The sequence below is a fragment of the Ictidomys tridecemlineatus genome, chromosome 9 (genome assembly GCF_052094955.1).
Source record: "Ictidomys tridecemlineatus isolate mIctTri1 chromosome 9, mIctTri1.hap1, whole genome shotgun sequence".
Taxonomy (NCBI): Eukaryota; Metazoa; Chordata; class Mammalia; order Rodentia; family Sciuridae; genus Ictidomys; species Ictidomys tridecemlineatus.
The window spans coordinates 148,217,456-148,231,609 of NC_135485.1; the positions used below are offsets into that span (position 1 = coordinate 148,217,456).

Consider the following 14,154-nt stretch of genomic DNA (forward strand, 5'->3'; position numbering starts at 1 on the left):
GAATTGTAAGATGTGTTATCCAACAAAAACGGCTCCAACGGCTTGACCTGGAGCTTTCCAGAGGGATCTGCCAAGAGTGTGTCCCGGGAAGCCGTGAAGGGGTCCCCAGGGAGCTTTGCGGCGGGGTCTGCTGACATCCTCTGGCTCCGTCCGACAGTGGGGCTGTCCGTCTGCACAGCTTGCTTCTGGGGACTGATCAGGCCAAGTGGCCTGTGAGGCGTACACTGTGCCATACAGAATGCAAATTCACACACACGCAAGCATTCAAACACCAGATGCGTTACTGATTATTTGGCCTTTTTTAAAAATCAGTTTATTTAAAAAAAAAAAACAGAAATTGAGAGCTTTTTGTCTCTGAGAAGTTTTGTTAATATTCCTGTTAGTGACCTTTAAAGTGTGGGTTTGTGTGCAGTTTGGTCAACCAGCAAGTACTGACCATGTCCGAACATCTCTGAGAAGTGACCCGCCACCACTGGGAGGTGCTCAGTGGCATTCACAAGGCCACTGTGCTCCTGACCACTTACTAACATCACTCTTGTTTTTCCTGTGCTATTTCAGCCTGCTGGGGTTTTTTCTATACAGAATTATTAAAGAGCTAAACACAAATGTTTCACAACAAGCCAAATTTTGTTTTATCTTTGAACAAAACATTTCATAGCATTCTCATTTTAAGGCCATGGTTCAAGCACTGGCTGAAATTCTATCTTCTTGGGAAATATTTTTTTTTCAATTATCAAATTAATCTTTTTTCTCAAAACACGAGCATCTTGCTTGCCAGCAACCATCCTGCACCCAGCCTGTAGGCCCCACCTCTAGGTGGGGGCAGCTCCACCCAAAGGAGCCGGTCTCTGCCCCAGGACACCCTCCTGCGCTGAGCTCCGTGGGAGACCCTGACCAGTCCACTCTCTGACGGGCGCAGCACTTTAAATAAGAGGGTGGTCCTGGCGAGGCAGGCACAGCGGGCGACCTCTGTGACCTCCCAGGCTTTCTAGAACACAGCTCCCAGAGCAACAGAGGACAGTGTGAACCTTGAGCCAGAGAAAGGGTGCCGCTCCTGCTGAGCTCCTCAGAGCCCCGACATGGCAGCTGTCAGCCTCCCTGTCCTCACATTCCACCCCAACTTGCCCTGGGGCACAGGGCCTTCAGGACCCGCAGTTCAGCTCCTCCTTAACTGTCTCCTTTCCACCCAAAGTCTCCACCTCTCTCCTTACCCCTGCTCCAGGAGGGCAGGCCACTCACCCAGGGCTGCCCTGGAGAGCCCCATCTCCCTGTGGGAAGCAGATGGCCCACCACTGTTCCAGACTCAGCGAAGCGCTCCAGCCCCAGGTCCCAGCCGGGACGACACCTTCCCGTTTATCACACAATGTTGCCACAAACTTTGGGGCTCTGGCTACCAGTAACAGGTGCTTTGTGGTGACCGGAATTGTGGAACCCTGTGGCCCGGGACCCTCGAGTTCTAGCAGGCTCTTTTCTTCTTGTCCCAGAGGCCTGCCCCTCCTCCCTTGCAGGTCCTTTCCCCCATGCTCTTCCTTTCCATCCCAGCGTGGCTTCACGGATGCCCAGGAAGGTGGATCCCCCAGCACAGTCCTGCCCGCCTGCAGCACTGGCCTGCCCTGGCTCCCGGGGAGCCTCGAGGGCCACAGATCCCTCTGAGGTCCCATAGGACACTCCAGAAGGGTGACTTAACCCCTCGGGCTCTCTCCTCACCTGAAAATACTTGAATTTCTGATCTCTGGTGAACTTTACGGTCTTATTTTAAAAATCTGCTTTTGCCCGTCCTGCTTCTTGTCTGGGCTGAGGACCTGAACTTCCACTAGGGGGCAGGATTCTACCATCGCGTTATGAAAGGATTTTCTGATGGATTCCTGAGAGCAGAAAACTTCAAAGAAACTCCTTTTCTCACTCGCACCGCTTTTTAAAAGTAAAAGCCAAGGTGAAAGAAGGCCTGCCAGGCCGTGACCCACATATTTCAGAAGCACCTGGATCCATTTTTAATATAAGCATAAAACAAAATCCACCTCCTGCCTCACAAACTCTATAATTTGGTATGAAAATCAGGTAAAACTTGTTCCCTGTCGAACAGTTCAAGGTTTTTTGTCTGCCAGTTGGGAGGCAGCAGACCCCAGCCCCGCGGTGCACGCCTGCGAACAGCTCCTGCAGCCTGCAGTCACTGGGCCCTGGCAGCTCCGGGATCCCTGAATTTTATGGCTGTCCTTCACCAGCTGGGCACACTTCAGGGCAGACAGCACTTGGCTTTCTGCATTTATTTGTCAAATCCTTAAAAGGAGATTCTTTAAATAGATTTTATGACATTTCATCATACTTTAAAAATTATTGCCAAAATTGGCTTTTCCGTGCACGCTGCCCCCAGCACTGGATCCGCGTCCCCTGCGCATCCTCGCCAAGCGGCTCTGCCCCGCCGAGCTCGGCTGTCCTCCGAGGGGCGCGCACCTGGGTCTCTACTCCAGCTCCTAAGCTGACCCTTCCCTCCGCCGCGGCTTGCAGTTGACGGCCTGATAGGCGGTAGTTGGACCCTAAAGTTTCTTAAAACCCAGCCCGTTCTCCATCAGTTCGGCGTCAGAGCCGCCAGAACCCAGCAGGTTGGCCCCTGGGGCAGACGCGGCGCACAACCCTGCTCCCCGCTTACCTTCGCCACTTGTAGAGGCTGCTTCTGCTCCTTGCCGCCCTGCAGCCGGAACCCCCAGGGAGCCCCTCCAGTCATGGAGATGCAGATGAAGTCCCCCGTGCCCATCTTCCCTCTGGCTGGGCAGCGTGGTGCGCTGGAAGGCCGTGGGCGGACGCGCGCAGCGGGTGCAACGGGACCGACCGGGCGCGCAGCCGCGCGGTGCTGGGTGCCTCCGGTGGGTCCTGCGCCCGCGAGGCTGGGCGTCCAGGAAGAGCCCGCTCCTGCGTCACGCTCCTGACTCGGCCCCCGGGGGAGGGCGCGCAGCAGCCGCGGGTCGGGAGGTGGGAGGGCGAGCAGCATTCCTCCGCGGAGCGGCTGAATCCCGGCGCTTAAGAAAGAACAGTTGAAAACCTGGCGGCGAATAATTCTATAAATAGCAGAGAACACGTGAAGTTTTAATCCCGCGCCACCAGTGACATCCTAAAATATGTGCTTGGAGAATACGACTCCTGGAGGAGCAGATTCTCCAAAGGAATGTGAGATTCACCCCGAAGAGTGGAATGGACAGAGAGCTCAAGTGGGTCAGGCGACTGCGTTTATGCAGTCTGCTGAGTCAATCCCCTAAGAGGAGGATTATTAACAATTACTAACATTTCTACAAACCTCCTGTTTTCTGACCTGTAGTATGTATGGAGGAAGGGAGGGAAGAAGAGAGATGGAGAGAGAGGGAACCCTGCTTCCCCCATCTACCTCCTAATAAGTACTGTGTTGCATGGTTTGGGAATTTCAACTCTAAATGCTCTTTATTCCTTCCTCTGACCTTCTTAAAACTGAATCTGAGAGTCAACAGCTGCATCACCTACAAGATGGTTTCTGTCGTTTCTCATTATATGTTCTGAATCTGGGTGGTCCAAAATGGACATAGATTTCACATGTGTTCCAGAATATTCTCATGTTTTAAATTGGAACATGAGATACCAGAAATATACAAGTGGAAAGTTTTAACTTGGCCATGATGATTTTCTTTTCCATAACCCTCATCCACATAAGAACACAGGTAGGAGGAGGATCCTGGGAGAGTCCGTGTGCTCCAGGTGGGACCAAAGAGTAGCCAAGCAGACAGATGCAGACACCCACACAGGGCTTCACACAGCACCCAGGCACCGGGAAGACGAGAAGTCAGCAGCAAAGGTTGCCAGGCCATGGCTCATCCGCAGATGGATTCTCTCAGAAAGGGGAACTAACTTTAGCTTTTTTAAACACAGAAGAAGGCTGGAGGTTTAGCACTGCAGAGCACTCGCCTAGTAGGCAGGAGGCCCTGTGTCTCCCCCCAGCACCACACACACACACACACACACACACACACACACACACACACAAGACCGTTAACAAGGCATTGCAGTAGCCCAGCAGACCTGAGCTCTGAGAGCAGAAGGCAATAGCAGCTTGCACAGTTGTATCCACCGCTGTCCCCTTTGCTGTGCTACCCACTCTAGTTTGGCTCCTGTCCCCACAGCAGACCCACAGGTGACATGCTGACCATGCCCCTGGAGGGTTACTGCCTCAGCCCAGGGCCTAGCACGCCTTGGCCCTCCTGCCTCCCCAGCCACCCTCATCTCTGCTTCCTCTTCCTGGGAAAGTTCTCAGCTCTGCTCAACCACTGTGTTGGTGTGCCTTTGGGTAGAACCAGTCCTCACATTTCCACTTATGCCCCTTCTGTAGGTTCTCCCATTCACCCTACAGAATTCAACTCTCCCCTATGGTCTCAGACATATTTCCTTAACCCCAGGCCAATGCATTCAACTGTCTGTGAGACCTGTTTCTATGATATGGATTTATCACAGATACCTACGACTCAGGGCTGGAGTGCAGCTCAGTGGTAGAGCACTTGTCTAGCATGCCCAGAACCCTGGGCTCCATCCCCAGCACCACAGGAAAAAGAAAGAAGAAATATGACTTTGATCTCTATCTCGATTCCTCACACGGAACTCCTAAAAACCTTGGAAATTGTTAGGAAACCTAAAGTCCATGTGTTGAAATTGAAGTTAACATTCCGCCCAGTACTGCTGTCCCCCTGAGCCCTTCCACCCTTGACTTAATTGTTGTGAGACACTGGAACTGGGACAGCATAATGTAACGGAGCAGAAGATAAGTGGCTCGGCGCCAGCATCTCTAACTGCAAGGGTCCGGTGCGGGGCTGCAAGACCTGTGTGCGGGTTGCAGCCCAGATCTGACTGCACCCTCCACTGCAGAACAGGGAATCCAATCTGCTAGGCCTGCTGGAGACACTCCTGCCAGGACCTGGATGTGTGTACTGCCCTTATCCTCAGGCTCCCGTGCACCCAGCCAGGACTTAAACTCTGCCTAGTTAAAGCACATTCTTTAAAGCCTTGGTGCCAAGGGTGGAGAGCCTCCACTTGCCAGTCTCACTTGACCTCTGCCACTGAGCTATCATCCCAGCCCTGAGGTGCCTGCTGGTGATGGCTGCCCAGCCTTCAGGCCTTGGGCCCCTCTCTGCTCATCCCCTGCTCCTGCCCCACTAGGCCCTGCACATCCAGCCTCCAGAGAGAGGCCAGGGTCACTTCCGTCTGGCTGGGCTGCATCAGCCTCCTAACACTCCCTGCTCCAATCTGCTTCTACCTCCACTCGGCTTCCCTCTATGGCCAGAAGCAATTTCTGAAATACATTTTCTGTTCCACTTTTCCTGTTCCAGGGCTCCTAGGATAAAACCACAGCTCATTTACACAGAGGACTTCTGCCTCGGCTCCCAGTGCTCCCCACCTTGGTGATCACTCAGACACGGAGCTTCTTTTAATCTCTAACTTGCCTGCTGCTCCATCTGCTCAGCACTCCTCAGCCAGCCAATGCCCACCCTTCCAGTTCCACATCCCCGTCTCAGGAGGCCTGTCCTGACCCTCCTGTCCTGATGTCCAGGGTAGGCACTCCTTCCCCACTGCCTGCACTCGGCACTCTCCTTTTCACTCCCAGAGTCTCCCAAATGGTGTGTGTCCCACGCGGGATTGCTCACCCAAGAGACTGGGCCACTGCTGGCCTATTCAGGAGTCCAACAATAATAACTGGAGCTCAGTTAAGGAGAGTGAAGAGTAGGCAAGATTTCCCACGACGAGGACACAGACAATACATCCAAGGAGTTCTAACTTAGTTTCTTTCTCTTCACTTCTTTTGACTGGAAAGGGGCTTAGGCAGACCAAAATCCCCGAGCAGAACACACGGGAGGCCACGTGGATCAGGGCCGTCTCCCTGTGCCCGCCCCTCCCGGCTGTGGGCTGGTTTAGCTGGCGCCCACGGCTGGAATACCAGACAGCTCTCTCGGTCCCTGCCGTCCCCAGGGGTGCCCAGGAGCTGGGACCTCAGAACCACCTGCTGTCACATGGATGTCCCAACTACGTGTTTGAGCCTTGTCCCTGCTCTGCACATCCAGACTCAGTGGAGGAACTGCACAGGGTGGACTTGACCTTCTCCTGCCCTTCAGGGAGAGGGATCCCTCAACTCCTCACATGGCCACAGAACCAGCTTTACAGGCCCTGGACTTTGGGTGAACTCCAGCAAGTACACACAGAGAGCATGACTAGAATCGAGTCAGTTACGTGGCGGCACGCTGAAAGCAGACTTCGACCGTAGAAACCTGGCTTGGACTTTATTGACAGATTTTACTGACCAGTAACAAGAAGAATGTCAAGCAACGTGCTTTCTACATTTCTGACTCCTGCTCTTTGCAGTCCCAAGTGAAAGAATTAAACCTCTCCAAGAAAATGTCATCTGCCAAACTCTGGGGACCAGGGAAGATGGGTGGCCAGGCCAAACACAGCTCCAAGTCACGCCAGAATCACTAGGAACCTGAGCCCAGAGCCCTCGCCACACCAGGCCACACAGAAAAGGTCCGGTGGGCACCTGGAGGCTGCAGGGGTCACGCTTTCCAGAACTGTCCAGATCTGGCCCTAACGAGCTCTGGGGACACATTCCCTCCAGCCTAGGCAGTCATGCCAGCACAGAAGAGTTCCAACAGCAGGAAGGCGGTCCACCAAAGTGCAGCCCAGTCCTTCTCTCCGTGTCGGCCCTATTCTCCCCCACCATCTCTGTCCGTTTTTAGTGCTGGTCCTGGTCTTGATCAGGATCACTAGGAAGAGGGCCAAGTGTCCTCATATGGGGGAAATTTTCTTCTCTGTAGTAATTTAAAATACCTTTGAAAACCCATTTTCTCTTTTTAGCTGAAAGGTAGATTCAAAACATTAAAGTGATACTTCAGAAAGTCATCCACTCTACCAGATAGTTCAAGAAAATATAAGAAAGGTTTGTAGAAAGGCATATGTCAACATGTATGAAAATCTAGACAAGTTGACCATCTAAAAACTACAATTTATGTCATCATGATAGGAGAATTTATTTCCTATACGAGGCATTTCAGATACATTGTTTCTGACATATCTCATTTAAGAAATGAATTTTTTAAAAATCTAGTAATCACCCAGATTTAGATAATTAATTTGCAAAGCTGTAATACCTAGACCAAGGGTATTGTATTTTGGGGGGAATCCAGTGTTTTAGCAAAAATGTCTAGTTAAAAATACATGAAACCCAGCAGTTATGGCACAGAAATCCCAGATGAGACTGTGTCCCTCATTCCCACATTTCCCGTTAACTGAGTAGTTGGGTTTGCTGTGGATCACTGTAACTGGTTTTCCTGTGAAGTCCACACTTTTATTTAAAGTTAAACTTGACAGAGCCTGACTTAAACAAAGGGGGAACTTTTCAGTCCAAGAGCAAAATCAGATAATGATCATTAAAACTAATTTTGCTTAAAATTTTCCAAATCCACCTTCTCCTGTCTTATCAATAAATGAAACCCGCTGCTGGAATGAGGCAGGATGCTTTGTTTCAGGCTCAGTAAAGCAGAGGCAGTCTTTCTAGTTAGCACAGACATTCAATCAAAAACACTCGAGCTGAGGTTGTGGCTCAGTGGTAGAGCGCTCGCCTAGCAGGTGGGAGGCACTGGGTTTCATCCTCAGCACCACATAAAAATAAATAAATAAAATAAAGGTATTGTGTCCAACTATGACACACACACACACACACACACACACACACACACACACACACACTTTAGTTTCCTCAGGAATTGCGTGGGCTCCGGAGCCCCACAAGTAAGTCATCTCCAGTAGTCTTCTGGAGTGAACAAGTAATGGGCACCACACAGTACAGTGGCTGTCAAAACCACTAAACTACAGTTTTAGATTCAAGCAACTTTTGTTCAAAGATTGACAAGCTTTATAGTGGGGCTGGAATTCTTTTGTCACAGAATTAACAGACCAACAAAACACCATCCACATTGAAGCTGAAGGTGAGCTTGGACTCCTCTCTAATAGTGGAACAGGGCTGTGGCTGCAGCTCAGTGGGGCAGCACCAGCCTCACACACCAGAGGCGCTGGGCTCCATTGCCAGGACGGCAAATGAACGTCAGTAGAACAAACCATTAGTGAGAACGGCTGGACTGTGTGCAGCAGGCAACCCTGTGTGGGCAGACAGGCAGCACGGTATCCTGCAGTCCCAGGACAGTCTCCACAACCCTGAACTGGGAGGTTCATTCTGCTCCCGTTTATGAAACTTCTGTGACTCTCGAGCCTCCAAACTTCCTCTGTCCTGTCAGTGCATGGGTAGGGAAAGGTAACTGCTGCCCTTCTCGGTCCCTGTGCCTCTGAAAGCAGCTGGACAGAAAGAGGCTGGGCAGAGGCAGTCTTAGGTCAAATGTGCAAGTATCAGAGATAGATGGACGTCAGCGGCACAGCACCAGGGGAGATGGAGACGGACAAGGCTCTCACCAGTGCACAGTGGACGCCCTGGCTGTCTGTCCTGCAGGCACCCTGGTCTGTGCTGAGGACTCATCTCTTGTCCCCAGCAGGGGTGGCAGGGTCAGGGCAGCCATTGGCGAGGGAGAGAGGGAGGAAGGAGAGGAGTCCCTTCTCTACACGGACGCCTGCAGCACCGTGCCTGACCCGCACTGCCCCTGACCCAGGCGGAGCTGCAGCAAGGCGTTTCCATACACGGTGTCATCTAGAGGAGTGAGTGCGTTCCACTGCACGCTAAGATAAACCTGAGAAATGATGAAGCCACTCAGGTTCCACCCAGTACCCCGGGTCGGGCACCATCCACAGGGCTTGGCTCCTACTTCCCCAAGGTCAAGATCTAGAGCAAGAGTTAGCAAATGTGGCCCACAGGTCACACTGACCCTTGAAACTGTGCCAAGGTCTGAGTGGGACAGCGGCCACGGCAATATGTAAATGGTGGGTGTAACTAGACTTCATAAAACTCCATCTCTAAAACAGGCAGCAGCTGGATTCGGCCCAGAGGCTAAAGTTTGCTGACCCTGTAGTTAGACAGTGGTGTGGACATGAGGTGTCCCCCAGAGCACTGGTGTTAATACAGAAATTTCAGAGGAGAAATGATCGGATTACAAGAGCTGTGCCCTAATTAGTGGATTAATCGACTTGAGGGACTAAATACAGTTTCATGGACTCCCTGGACGGTGACTGTGGGCAGGTGGCACGTGGCTGGAGGAGCTGCCCGTCATGGTGCAGTCTCATCACTGGGATTCTGCCTCCTGGGGCATTTGGACTGTCGTGATGAGTGGGTGGAGAGATGTCCTGCTGAGCCCCAGGCTGCCAGGGCCAGCTATCGGGACCAAAGGAACTGTAACCCAAGCACTGTGGCTCCTGGCTCAGAGACCAGGCGGAGCCTAGAAACACACCTGAGTTCTGTATTTCCCATTCCTGACTGGGCTCAGGCGTCTTCTAGAGATCTCCGAGGGCGTCTTGGGGCCTGGGCTGAGGAGTTCACAGTCCAGGTCCACCCCCCTGTGTCCTGACTCATCTCCGCCCTCCCGGCCAGTTCCAATCCAGCCATATCCCCTCGCTTGAGGCTTTGTCAGAGGAATGGGGGGTCCTACCCGGGCATTCCCATCGCCCGTGGGTCCTCCCACCCCGAAGACAGAGGAGTGGCTCCCCAGTCCTCCCTCTGGAGCCTGTGGACCCTGAGAGAAGTCACCCGCGGCAGGTACTTCACCCTGCAGTGTGTCTGGGGGATTTTCTGCAAACGCCTTCTTAGTCAGATCTCAGCCATAAAACAGAAGGTCTTTCTCCAGCCTCCGTGCTGAACATTGTTTGGAAACGTCTGGCGTCCTCCGGGGCACTTGCTGAGCTGACCTGCCCTCTTCTGGCTGACCGTCTCTCTCTTCGCGGCCTGCCAGGCCCACAATCTCTGCCTGCACCGGGCTCCGCTGTGGCCCACGCTGCAGCTGGCTGCTCCATCTTCTTCAGCAGAGGGCGCAGGAGGGCCCCCTGGTGGGGCCTCCTCCTCTTTCTTGCACTCCATTCCTCTCGGCGCATTCCGTACACCTGGAAGGCTACCGAGGAAGTGGAATGCACGCTGTCTCGGAAGCCCCAGCCCTGTCCTCTTCCCTTTCTTGGTGTCTGTCCCTCACTTGGAGCTTCGTGGCCGCAGGGCCTGAGGACCGGTCCCCTGGCTTCCTGCACACTTCCCCACCCACCCTGCCTGGCTCCCGCTCTTCCCTGTACCACGGGGTTTTGATGACTCCGCGTGGAAGCAGAGTCCTCAGCGAGGCCGTGTCGAGAGGTGGCAGAACCTTTACGGTCTGCGGCCTAAGCCAGGCACAGTGCTGCAGGCCTGGGATCCCCTCTCTCCAGAGGCTGAGGCAGGAGGATCACAAGTTCAAGATCAGCCCAGGCAACTTAGACCCTGTCTGGAGTGAGGTTAAAACAGGTGCCCCAGGCCTCGGCTGAACCCCAGTCCTGCAGAAACAAAACCAGAGAAAAGAGCCCTGCTGGGAGGAGGTCCTCAGGGGGTCACCCTCAGGAGGGATTAGTGCAGCGGTCCCAGGACCCCGCGAGTTCTCAGTGCCTGGCCCCTGACTCTGGTGTCACAGGCTCTCTTGTGGACGTGGGATCCTCCCCAGGAGCCAGACTCAGGGGTGTTATGGGCCAGGCTACACAGGCAATGCCCAACAGACTCCCTTTTACCCGAGACTCCATATCATGTAAGAAATGCTTCTCCCGTGGGAAGCCCTGCCTGGGCCCACTAGTAGTCACCTAGCACAGCTCACTTGGCTACACAAATGGCAATTTTTAAATTTTTTATTTTTTAGTGGAAGTTGGACACAATACCTTTTTTTCCTTTTTTTTAATTTTTTTTTTTGTTTTAGGTGGACACAATATCTTTACTTTCATGTGGTGCGAGGATCAAACCCAGTGCCTCGAGCTTGCCAGGGCAGAGCACTGCCACTTGAGCCACACCCCCAGCCCCAATACCTTTTTTCTCACTTACTTATTTTTATGTGGTGCTGAGGATTGAACCCAGGGTCTCGCAAGTGTGAGGCAAGGGCTCTACCACTGAGCCACAACCCCAGCCCCAAAATAGCAATTCTTATACGATGTAAAACTGTTCTCTTTGGTTTCCATTTCTCTCGGGCAGTGTACCTTGTCTGAGATTGATTGTGTCGAGGTTGGTAACATTCTCTAACTTGTACTCAGCTAGGGTCATTTTGACCCACTTCCCTTCTGCTTTCTTGCTGCTCTGCCAACCTGGAAAGTCCCGGGAAATACCACGGTACCCATTGCATTGTCTCGCTAACTGCCCAGTCCAGCTTCTGTAGCTGCCGGCTACGGCATGGTGGATGTGGTTTTTGCCTTTAAATATCATAAAATGCTCAGGCCCCGGGCTGTTCTGCAGAGACCATCATGGGTCCTAGAGGGAGCTGTCACCAGCAAGCTGGCCAAATAAAGACTCTTCAATTTGGACAAAACTGGGACTTGGTGTGTTTTCTGAGCTCCCTGTCCCACACAATGGGGCTCCCTGACCTTGGCCTTGGGCCTCGACCACTGTGAGCTAAATAGACCTCTTTTCTTTTTAAGGAGCCAGCCTGGGTGTGTTGTGGCAGCATCACAAAGCACAGTCGCTCTGCTTCTCCAGCTCTTTCCTCCTCGCCCTCTAACCTTCCGTTCCATTGCCACATGGCTGCCAATGACAAAAGTACAAAGCCAGCAACTGTTATAAGTGTCGTTCTGCTTTGAGCCCCTTCACCGCCCACTCCAGGATGAGCCACTAACACTTGAGCAGAGCGTAAAACGCTGTCCAGTACCTGGTGCTGGATGAGGACCTTCCTCACGTGACCCCTGCTGTCCCTGCTTCTGCTGTCCGGGCCACCACTCCAGCATGTCCCCGGGGTGTGTCACAGTTCCAGGCCCGTGGCCAGGCACCATCTCTTCTGGGAAAGCCTTTTCCTGTTCTGCCAGCAGAGAACATCAACTCATCTTTCAGATCATCCCCAGATCCATTTTCTCTGAGAACCCCTCTCTTCTCATTAGGATAAACAAAAACTTGATTTCCTCTTTGGTAATATCATTTTGAATCTGTTTTTATTGGTGATTAGTTTCTCCTCTCCACAGCTGGAGATGGCCTACCCCTCCGCAGCACAGAACTCCAGGGTTGCAGCACAGCAGTGCTCTTGATGTCTTAAGTACACAGGACAGGAAGTTGAATACTAGCAGGAAGCACCAAGTTTTGTGAAATTCCAACATATAAACTGGCAAAAAGTTATGACTTATAACACATGTGTCCAATATCCAAGAATTCATCCTGCCCTTTAGAAGCTAATTTCAAAAATGGTCTTATATAGCTGGATCTTATAGTCCTTAATATTATGCAGTGTTAGCTTTTTTGGGGATTTGACTTTCTTTCTTTCTTTCTTTCTTTCTTTCTTTCTTTCTTTCTTTCTTTACCTTCTTGCAGGGATTTTGTTTTTGAGAGTTTCTTTTTTTCCCTAGAGCCAAATTCCCAGTTTTTCATTTTAACAGAGCTGATCATTTACAATTCATTTCAGGACAGGTAAGATCCTTCAGCAGCACTGTCCTCGCCCTGCCTGTCACTCCCTGAACTCACATGGTGTCAGTGTGCAGGGAAGACTGATGGGCTCCCTGCTGTTGGGTCAGCCACTGCCATCCGTGGGCCTCACAGCTGCTGCAGGAACAGGGGAGCCCCAGGGTGCTCCAGGAAGCCGCAGGGAAGACACAGGACATGTGTTATAGGGTGCCTCCAGTCGAGGGACTGTGCCTGACACTGCAGATGAATTCCTAATGACTAGCTTCATTACTGCTCCATCGTTCTAGTAAAAAGTAATCTGCAAGGATTTTGTCAAAGAAAAGCTTTGCCGCGAGGGGCACCCTCTTCTCTCTGGGCTCCAAGGTCAGAACGCTGGTGAGAGTTCCAGCAGGTCTGGAGCTCCATCAACGGCCTGAACACAGTCTAGAGATGACACGTGAGTGTGAGGGGAAGCAAAATGTCCTGCTTTATAGCCGGTGATTCCAAGAGGACATCTTCCCAGCAGTAGAAGACCATGCCACCTTTACATGTTGGTGTGGACTTCAGCCTGTCCACCCAGCTGTGAGTGGAACAGCAACAGGAGAGGCAGGAGAAGCGCCCTTCCATGCTCCCTCCGGGCGCTGGGACCTGCAGCAAGTCTGATGTGGTGACATTTCACACCACCACGGCATGAAGGGATACTCTTTAAGGCTAATAGAGGAAGGTAAGAAGTAAGTCATGGAGGCAAGGCAGGATTTAGAGAGGAAGAAAAGAGATGTGAAAATCACCTGGAAATCAGTGATGGTGGAGAGAACATTACAAAAGTTAGGGTCCTTATATTGAGAAGGAGAATTATCAAGACTTACTCTGCAAAAGGTTTAAGAAAGAGCAGGGAGATCTCTAACTCAGTTTTTTTCCATTCGCTTTGCTGTTTCAAACGCCCAGCTTCACTGCGAACTGTGTGATCGGTTGGTGGGGTAACAAATGGCTTGAGACTGTGGTGGGGCTCAGCCTCTGCCTCCCCTCTGCTGCGGCAGACAGCGGCCATGTCTCTGAGCACACAGTGTGGCTCCCTCTTCCTCACCCCCTGAGAGGCTGGAGCCAGACGTAGAGCAGGAGGGCACACGCTGAAATCCAGAGACAGAGGCTCTGCTTTTACAGATAAGCCCTGTGACGACAGCAGGTGGCACCTTCCCTCCAATCCCTGGAAGCAGTGACCCCAGCCACAGAAACGCATCAGAGCCCAGCAGAAGAGACCACGCCAACCCTGCAGGCCGTCGGGGACCGTGTGGTGCTGGCTTCAGGAGGCACAGGGGAGACGTCCCTCCGGCCTTCCTCCTCTTCTGCCTTCCACTTCTGGTCTTCCTTTCCTTTGCCTGTTGGGGCGAAAGAGCCGTAACTAGGGAGCTTCCCTCCTCTCTCCTCTGGCCTCCTCCTCCTCTGGCTGGAGCGTCCTGGGCCTGCATGTACAGGTGCATTTTAACATACATGTGTGCACACACGCACACACACATGCTTATTCTGCTACTTAAAATCGACTTCAAGGTACAGGAAATGTGGAGAAAACGGTGTCATGGAAAAGGCACAGGGGGAGGATGGCAGCTGCCAGGTCAGAGCTCAGCTCTCCCCAGACCCGGGGG

General features: G+C 52.3%; 1 protein-coding gene across 2 annotated transcripts in view; it reads right to left on the bottom strand.

Moving 5' to 3' along the window:
- The window catches only part of Synpo2 (synaptopodin 2), a 142,507-nt gene extending 139,363 nt beyond the window's left edge, over positions 1 to 3,144 (bottom strand). The window contains exon 1 of one of the 2 annotated variants that reach the window (XM_040292912.2): positions 2,648 to 3,052. In XM_040292912.2, the coding sequence (XP_040148846.2) occupies positions 2,648 to 2,986 (339 nt within the window). In that variant the 5' untranslated portion in view covers positions 2,987 to 3,052. Of the gene's footprint in view, positions 1 to 2,647 lie in introns of both variants that reach the window. The other variant, XM_078022187.1, reaches the window with a different exon arrangement.
- Positions 3,145 to 14,154: the final 11,010 nt, after the last annotated feature.